Source organism: Tupaia chinensis, unplaced genomic scaffold (genome assembly GCF_000334495.1).
Source record: "Tupaia chinensis unplaced genomic scaffold, TupChi_1.0 Scaffold000001_1, whole genome shotgun sequence".
NCBI classification, from domain to species: Eukaryota; Metazoa; Chordata; class Mammalia; order Scandentia; family Tupaiidae; genus Tupaia; species Tupaia belangeri.
In genome coordinates this window covers 2958982-2968724 of record NW_006159427.1, presented here as the reverse complement: position 1 = coordinate 2968724, position 9743 = coordinate 2958982, and the positions used below count along the sequence as shown (strand labels likewise).

The following is a 9743-nucleotide window of genomic DNA, read 5'->3' as shown; positions in this document are numbered from 1 at the left end:
AGGAATGCCCATCTTCACCTTTAAGAGAAATGTATTACGTTATAATTTTCAAAATACATAATTTACCCCTTGTAGGCGAGGATTCAGTGATTTTTAGTAAATCGATATAATTGGGCAACTGTCACAAAATCCAGTTTCCATCATCCCCAACATTTGTTGGCAGTCCGTCCGTAGCCCCTTCGCAGTGCCAGGCCACCGCTGGTCTGCTCTTTCGCTCTGTATTGTCCTCTTCTGGCCGTATGGAATCACACAATATCGAGTTACTGATTCACCAGTTGATAGACATTTGGATGTCCATTTTTTGACTATTGTGAATTATGTGCTAATGAACATTTACCTATAAATCTTTTTTTTTTTTTTTGAGAGGTTTTTGCTATAGGACACGTGCGCTCCCCGAAAGATAGAAAGAGACAGAGAGACAGAAAGCGAGAAATCACCCCCCAGGGGGGATGTCACGCCGCAATCCCTTCTCCTCCATTCTCCTCTTGGGATCTTGGGCACACATGCACACGTGCCTAGTGTGAGTTTAAGCCGCCGGGTCCTAGAATCGAACCACGGTCGACTACATGGGCATCCAGCGACATGGCCATTACGCTAACTGCTGGTCCCTACCTATAGATCTTTATGTAGATATATCTTTTCAATTCCTTGGATAGATTCCTTGGAATGGAAGTCTGGATTTTCTGGGAAGTTTAAAAAATTGCCAATAATTTTCCACAGTGGCTATACCATTTTACATTCCCACCAGTAATGTATGAGGCTTCTCCAGTTTCTCCTCATCCTTGTCAACATTTAGTATTGTCTGTCCTTTGGGCTACAGCCAGTCTAGTGGATGTATAATGGTATCTCACTCTGTGTGTGTGTTCAAGAGATTTTTGCTACAGGGTGTGTGTACTTGCTGGAGACACGGAGAGAGACAGAGAGAAAAAAATGAGAAACCACTCCCCCTAAGGGGAATGGCCATGTCACAATCTCTCCTCCTCCATTCTCCTCTCCGGATTTTGGGCATGTGTGCACATGTATCTGGCATGTGTTTCAAGCTGCCAGGTCAGGGACTGAACCGTGATTAGCCATGTGGAAGTCCAGTGCCTTAACCACTATGCCACCTGCTAGTCCTCTCATTGTGTTTTAATTGGCATTTTTCTAATCATTTTTTATACTTCTTAGCTATTTGTACATCTTCTTTGGAGAGACATTTATTCAAATCTTTTATAAGTTTTAAATTGTTATTTATTTTCTTATTGAGTTGTTAGAGTTCTTTATATACTTTAAATATAAGTCCTTCATCAAATATATTATTTGCCAATATTTTCTCCAGCCTATGGCTTGTTTGTTTGGTTGGTTTTTCCTCCTTGTTGGTATCTTTTGAGAAGAAAGTGTATTCTGCTGCTCTGCTGTTATTGGATGACATAGTCTATAAATGTGAATTAGATTCAGTGGGTGATGGTGCTGGGCGGTTCATCTCTATCTTTGCAGATTTTCTACCTCTTGGATATGTCAGTTATAATAAAGGGGTGTTGAAGTCTCCAAATCCAACAGTGGATTCGTCTGTTTCTCTTTGTAGCTCTATCAGGTTTTGGCATCGTTAGGAGCAAATTCATTAAGGATTGCTATGTCTTCTTAGAGAATCAACCTCTTTATCATTATGTAATGATTTTCCTTGCTCTGAAATCTGCTTTGTCTGGAATTAATTCAGCTTTCTTTTGATTAGACCAAGCATGACAGGTCTTTCTTTATCCCTTTAATTTTTTTTCTTAAAATATTATTTATTTAATTTTATTTATTATTATTTAAAATTTGCTATAGGGCACATACACTCACTAGAGAGAGACAGAGAGAGAGAGGGAAAGTGAGAAAGCAAGCTGCCAGGGCCAGGACTTGAACCATGGTCTGCCATGTGGGAATCCAGTGCCTTTACCACCATGCCACCTGTTGGCCCTGTATCCCTTTATTTTTAATCTGTGTGTCTTTATGTTTCTTAAAAACATCCATTTTTATTTCTTCCATGAGAGAGAGAGAGACAGAGGTGGGTACTGCCATCAGCGTCCTCACACTGGCTCCTAGCCCTAGTCTCAGCCGGGCTGGGTCACAGGCAGATGTGTGTACCCAGGGGGCACAGGGAGACCTCGCGGTGCCAATCTGGGACTTCTGGATGTGGCACCTGCATCATGAAGCATTGCAGTACCACTGCACCACTGGGGCTGGCCTGTGTTTTTATATTTAAGAGGGGTTTCTTGTCGTCAACCTATAGTTAGGTCTTTTGTTCTTCATCCACTCTGACAGTATCTTTAATTGGTGTATTTGGACCATTTACATTGACAGCAGTTATTGATATAATCAGTTTCATATCCATCATATTTATATCCTATTTCCTTGTTTTTCTTTTTTGTTTTCCCTTCTGTGAAATCTGTCTCCCCCATAGTATGTGGCCTCAGGATTGTACAGTTTATTTTTCTTATTTTTTTTTTCAATCCTCACCTACTACAGTTCACCTCTGTGTCTCAGTAGCTTAGAGTCCAGCCTGTAGCTGGGTGGAAGTGATGGTCAAACCCTGAAAGGCAGTAAAGCTTCCACTCCTTGCTCCTTGACGTGTGTGCAGGCCAGCAAGCATGTCACATTTCCAACCTTATTCAAGTCCTCCCCAGCTCTTTCTCCTCCCGGGCTCTCTTGTCTCCTCTGAGCATGGGAACAGCCTCCGTTACCCAGGAATGTATGCGCAGCTTGGGCCCCCTCCAGCCTCTGCTGTGCCTACCTACAGCTGCTGGTCCCCTTGAGACAGATGAGGAACTCGTGTGCCCCTGCCCTGTGACTCTCTAATCCCCTGAACTCTCCGTCCAAACCCCTACTGGCTTGCCAAGTCTGCCACCTCAGGATAATGGCACCATGCTACCAAGGTGGCCATGCGAGCTCTCAGCGTTCCTGGGTGGGTGAGCTCCCCTGCCATGCCCCACCCTGACTGAACTACCTGGCTAAACGGCAGAGGCGGGTGATGGGAGTGTCCCCCGCAAGAACACCACAGACTCATCATTTCTATGCAGTGTCCGATGTCCCGTGATTCAGTGTTTCTCAGTTAGTGTACACCTTTGGCTGATTTCCGGAGTTCTGAGATGATCATTTTGTCTAGCTTTATAGTTGCTTTTTGTGAAGCAGGTATGTTGACTTCCTTATTCTATTATGCTAGAAATAACCATCGCTTTTTAAGGAGCATGCCAGTATTCTGATATACCTTTTTTTACGATCGTAGTTTGAAAAACATTGCCTGAAACCATGGTTACTGTTCTGTGCGTCCTGTGTGTATATGTGTTCGTATGTATAAAATATATGTGTATATAATATGTCATGCATATATTACATATGTAAAATATATAAAAATTAATATGATGTATACACACATATGTATAAAGTTGGGTTTATCTATCTTATTGTTATTTTTAAATTTTATTATTATTATTTTTTCAGGTTTTTGCCATTTAGGGTGTGTGTGCTTGCTGGAGAGAGAGAAAAACAGTGAGAGGGAAAGTAAGAAATCACCTCCCCTCTGGGGCGGGATGGCCACACCACAATCCCTTCTCCTCCACTTTCCTCCTGGGATTTTGGACATACACACACACATGCACCACATGGTTTTTAAGCTACCAGGTGCAGGTCTTGAACCGCAGTTAACCATGTGGGAATCCAACTCCTTAACAACCAAACTATTTGCTGACTTCCGTTTACCTATTTTAAATCTATTTGAAGTGCAGTGGAGATTTTAAAAAAAAGAGGTATATGCCTTAGACCCTCCTCTGTTTAATGTTGTGTAGTGTATGGAAACTGTCTTAGAGGTGAGAGGCAATTAGGAAAAAATACAAGGATGGTTCCTAATGAGATCTCAGGGGGCAGTCGGAGGTCACTGCCTGTTGCACAACTCCAGGGGGCACTCTTCACGTTGTGTTCCATGGACACGTTGCCTGCTGCAGTTGTGCTCTGGGGCACCTCTCACACAGACAGTGTGCTGCCTTTGTCAAATATAAGACACGCGCTATTCTTCTGCGACTTAGGACAGGTTTGACTTTTCCTCCAGTTTCCTACACTGTTGTAAAGTGGGTGAGTCACCCTCTATTTCCCTTCTCCCAGCTATAAAGTGAGCATAATATCGCCACATACCTTCACGGTAAGTTCAACAGCCAGGCTCAGTAGTGATGAAACCGTCGCAGGCGTTGATCTCTGACATACTTTCCACCGTAACCATTTTTATGACATAGGGGAGCAAGAGTATACCTTTGATGATGACGTGGCCATCACAAGTATGTTGTGAACACTCCCTTTGTGTCCGACCTTTACAAAGCTTTTCTATTTGTAGATTTTGTTTTCACAAGCTTTCCTCCACATTCCCCAGATTATTTCCTATGTATTATACATTCTTATTAAAGAAACAAGAACACTCAGAAATAGTTGTACTGTAATATATCTTTTATCCCGGACATTTTTTGCAGAATCGAGCGGCTGGCTAAGGATATTATGAAAGACATAGGCTACTGTGACATCATGGTCCTGTGTGTGCTTAAAGGAGGTTACAAATTCTGTGCGGATCTTGTGGAACACCTGAAGAACATCAGCCGGAATTCAGATCGATTTGTCTCTATGAAGGTCGATTTCATCAGACTGAAGAGTTACAGGGTAAGTTATTTCATGTTCCATTTTCATCACATGATGTTTAGAATTAATGTTTTCACATAAAAGAACTAACAGTACTATGAAAATGACTTTTCTTTTTTAAGAAATTGAAACGAAAATGAGAAGTGTAATTTTTTATAAATACCTTTTGTAATGGAATAGTATCATCTACTCTATGAAGCCAAATGATATTCTTTGGAGGGAGACCATCTATCCACTTTCTCATGTAGAAAGACTCTTCAGGAATGATTCACGCGTTCTTTCATGGTGATAAAGCTGCATGACTATTTGCTGGTGCCCAGCCTCACAAATGAGGGTGGTAAGTGGTTAGAGAGTCCAGCAAACACTGATGTGGTTCTCTCCCGGATGTCACTGTTGGCCCTGGAGACCTGTGAGAGGTATCTGACCCAGAGAGGGCACTTAGTGCTGGGTGGCTGCAGTCAGCCTGAGCTAAAGAAAGGAGCAGAAGGGGGCTGGCAGGTGGCATGGTGATTGAGACACTGGATTCCCACATGGCTGACCGTGGTTCGAGTCCCAGAATGGGTAGCTTGCTTTCTCTCTCTCTCTCTGGTGAGCACACACGCCCTGTAGCAAATTAAAAAGAAATAATAAAGGAAGGAACCAGCAGTTAGTGTAATGGCTATGTCGCTGGACTCCCACATAGTTGACCGCGGTTTGCATCCCGGACCCGGTGGCTTAAAACTCGTGCCGGGTGCATGTGCATGTGTGCCCAAGATCCCGAGAGGAGAATGGAGGAGAAGGGATTGCGGCGTGATCATCCCCCCTGGGGGTGATTTCTCGCTTTCTGTCTCTATGTCTCTCTCTGTCTGTCTGGCGAGCGCACGTGCCCTATAGCGAAAACCTCTCCAAAAAAAAAAAAAAAGAATAATAACAATAATGATAATGATAAATAAAATTAAATAAATAATTCTTTTTAAAAAGTCTTTTTTTTAATTAAAAAAAGAAAAGGGGCTGGCAGGTGGCATGGTGGTTAAGAGGGCTGAATTCCCACATGGTCAACTGTGGTTCAAGTCCCAGACCCAGCTGCTTGCTTTTTTGCTTTCACTTTCTCTCTCTCTGTCTCTCTCTGGTCAAATTATAAAATAATAATAACAAATGGAATTAAATAAATACATGATTCTTTAAGAAAACTAAGAGCAGAGGAAGGGCCAGTATGTTATCTAGTGTAGGAAAATAGGCCAGAGATCCTCTAGCAGAAGGCCCCTTCACTGTTTATGGTGGGCTTTCTTTTCTTGTTTTGTTTTTTTTCTTTTGTACATTTTCCCATTATTCATGATAGATTGTGTGCATGTGTACATGAGAGAAAGAAAAAGAGAGAGAGAAATGAGTATTCCCCACAGATCCAGGATCCCCTTCCTTTAGTCCTGCTGCCCACCAGATCCTGGGACTTGCACACAGGCCGGCATGTTTCAGGCTGAGCCGGCTGAGATTCTAATGGCTGTTGCCACATGGGACCCAGCTTCGTGAGCAGCGCCTTACTGCTGTGCCATAAGATGGCCCTGGTGAGTTTCTTTGCTCCCCACTGGACAGCATAGATGGTGGCTGAGTTCTTCGTCTTCCCCTCCTCTCTCCATGACGTTACCTTTTGTGAGGCCTTTTGGTCCAACATACAGTAACTCAGTAAAACAAATAGATGAGAAGCCATTGGGATCCAAGTCAGAAGAATATTCTCATTGACTGAACTCTAATAGTTTGACACTTTTTAATTCATTTATCCCTCTTTGAATTGACTTTCGATTGCTTCATGACAAAATCACCATGAACTTAGTGTCTTAAATCAATAAACATTTTACAGTTTCTCTAGGTAGAAATCTGGGCATGACATAACCTAGTTCTCTGCTCAGAATCTTACCAGGCTGTAGTCAAAATGTTAGCCATTGAGTTTTGCTATCATCTAAGATTAAGAGTCCTTTGTCCCTTTTTTCGGGGAGAGATTTTTGGTATTAGGTGCATGTGTTCACCAGAGAAACAGAGAGAGACATAAAGTGAGAAATCGCCCCCAGGAGGAATGGCCACACCTCAGTCCCTTCTCCTCCATTCTCCTCTTGGGATTTTGGTCATGTGCATACATGCACCCAACATGAGCTTTAAGCCTCCACGTCTGGGACTTGAACCATGGTCAACTATGTGACAGTCCAGCAATGTAACTATTATGCCAGTTGCTGGTCCTTGGGTCCTTTTCCAAGATCACTGGTGGTTGGTAGAATTCAGTCCCCATTTGCTGACAATAGGCTAGAGACCGTTTCTACACCTGGAGCCTGCCCTCAAGCCTCTGCCTCATGAACTCCTCCTGGAGAAGTTCACAACACAGGTAGTTGTCTGCTTTTTCAAGCCCGGTGTGAATCTTTCCATTCAGGAAAGCCTCAGTCCATTTTTTGAAGCGTGTCTGAGTAGGTCAAGCTCACCCAGGGTTATCTGCCTTTTGATGAATTTACAATCGACCACCTAGTTACCTCATCTTGGGAGTGTGATTTCCCACCATATTTATAAGTCCACCCACACTCAGGTGTAGAGGATTGATGGTACAGCACACATAGGCCAGCCGAAGACCATCTTAGACTTCCGCCTACCACACACTCTATGGCTCTTTTTCAGTTGCCTTCATTCTAGAGTAACTATCAAATTAATTCTCATTTATGAAGATATTCCTGTACTTTTCTGATAACCTCTCAGGCAAGGTTGAAGCTATGTTTTCAGACCTTAACTATGAGAGTTTATTTGTTTTATAGGCTTGAAATCATTTCCCTCTTTTTAGATTAAGTAGCTGTTATTCCTTCTTACAAGATTTTTCTCATTCACTTGACCCTGATCCTTATCCTATTTGTTCCTGGTTAGCAACTTTAAAAAAAACTTTTTATATTTTTTAAAACTTGAAGTTAGGGGGGCCGGCAGGTGGTGTGGTGGTTAAAAGCACTGGATTCCCACATGGCCGACCACGGTTTGAGTCCTGGACCTGGTGGCTTGGTTTCTTTCCCTTTCTCTCTTTCTCTGTCTCTCTCTGGTCAAATTAAATACTACTACTACTACTACTACTACTAATAATAATAATAATAATAGCAAATGGAATTAAATAAATAATTCTTAAAAAAACAAAACAAACCTTGAAGTTAGGGCACAGCATGGTAGGTGCGTCCTGGCATCGTCCTTCTCAGGTTGAGTCTGTCTTGCCCACAGTCATACAGTGCTTTTATGCCATGAATGAGTGAGTAAACTCCTGTACAAGGTAACTTTTTTTTTTTTTATTAAAGTCATCTTGCACATCATATTATGCAGGCATCAGATCAGAAGCCACACAGTTAGGAAACTTCGAACAAGACAAATGACCATTTTCAATGCAAATATATAAAGTAAATATCAAAATATTAAAATAAAAATTGAAGCTAAGTTTATTGAGGCATAACTTACAAGTTACATGTGATAGCATTCATCCTTTTAGAGTTCTATGAGTTTCAACAAATACATAGTCATGTACATAACCACAGTCAAGATACAGAATAGTTCAAGATAAAGAACAGCTCCTCCCCATGAAAAATGCCCTTTTATACTTTGTAGTCAATCTTCCCTACAACTCTAGGCTCTAGCAATCACTAATGTTTTCTGTCCTTAGAGTTTTCTCTTTCTAGAATGTCTTATAAACATAATCATGCCATGTAGCCTAAGGAAATCTAAATTTTAGCAGAATGCATTTGAGAGTCATTCATACTGATGTTTACATGGTCTGTTAGTTTCCTTTCAGTTCATTTCTTTATAGTGTCAAGTAGGATTTCATTATATAGATATAGCACAATTCTTTTAATCCATCAACTGAAGGCTATTTGGGTTGTTACTGTTTGGGGATGATTATGAATAAAGCTTCTATAAATATTCATATGCAGGTTTTTGTATGTACTTGTGCCTTTATTTCCTTTGAGTAAATATTTATGGACAAGATTGCTATGTCATATGATGAATGTATGTAATAAGTTGCTAAATTTTTTTCCAAAAGTCATTGAATAATTTTACATTCCCACCAGCAATATGTGAGAGTTCCAGTTGCTCTGCATTTTTTATTGCATTTGGTATTGTCAGTGTTTATTTTTTTCTTTATCTTACCTATATGAATAGGTGATAGTATCTCATTATAGTTTCAATTTGCATTTTCCCCAGTGAATAATAATGTTGAACATATTTTCATTTGCTTATTTGCTATTTATATAGCTTTTTAGAGGAAGTGTTTATTCAAATTACTTGCCTCCCCCCTCCCACTTTCTTGTCAAGTCCGTCTATTTTATCCATGAAAGGTAGCATGCGCCCATGCAGGGAGGAGAGTGAGAGAGAGAAAATCCCCTCTTCAGGGTCTCATGATGCTATCATCTCCATTATATTTCCCAGCTCTCCAGCTCAGATTTTGAGTGCATACCTTCACCTGGTGTGTTTTCAGACCAGTCTGGAGATTCAAACCTGCAGTCAGCCATGTGTCCTCCAGCTCTGTAGCTCAGTATGCTAGGGACTAGACCACCTGGCTGGGCTGCTCGCTCACTTTTAAAATCAGGTTGTTTTCTTTTTTTTTTTTTTTGACTATTTTTTTTCCAATTTATTTGCATTCATTCACTGTACATCATTACAGCATACATAATGAGATTTTCCATCCAGAGTACACTGTATATTGTCTCAATCAAGCACATCAACAAACATGTTATTATTAGCAAATGATCTTCCATTTCTTGTTTTCTGTATGTTTTGCTTTTTCTCCCCCATCCTTGGTTCCCTCTCTTACCCTCTGCCACCTCCTGTTCTCCTCCCACACTGTCTCTGTTATCTATTTCTATACCATTTTCCCCCCCACATTTTATTGAATCACCAAAGACCCTCATCAGTCCAAATACCCTCCTAGCAAACACATGTGACACACACATTTCCATGAGCACAAGTCTAACTTTACACATCCTATAAATTAGCACCTAACTGGGGCTACATATCCTACTGCAGTCATTGAATAGATACATTTTGTTTTCCTGAAACTTTTTTTTGTAACTCAATTTACATTCCTTCCCTAGGCATCATCACAGCACACAAAATGCAATCTC

The 9743-nt window shown here is 41.1% G+C and overlaps 1 protein-coding gene across 4 annotated transcripts in view; it reads left to right on the top strand.

Moving 5' to 3' along the window:
- PRTFDC1 (phosphoribosyl transferase domain containing 1) overlaps nucleotides 1–9743 on the top strand; it is a 115384-nt gene that overhangs the window by 13474 nt on the left and 92167 nt on the right. For all 4 annotated transcript variants that reach the window (XR_001370043.2, XM_014586026.2, XM_006139721.3 and 1 more), the window contains exon 3: nucleotides 4476–4659. Coding sequence is in view for 3 of the 4 variants with exons in the window: in XM_014586026.2 (XP_014441512.1) it covers nucleotides 4476–4659 (184 nt within the window). In the remaining variant the exon portion in view is untranslated. The remainder of the gene's footprint in view (nucleotides 1–4475; nucleotides 4660–9743) is intronic.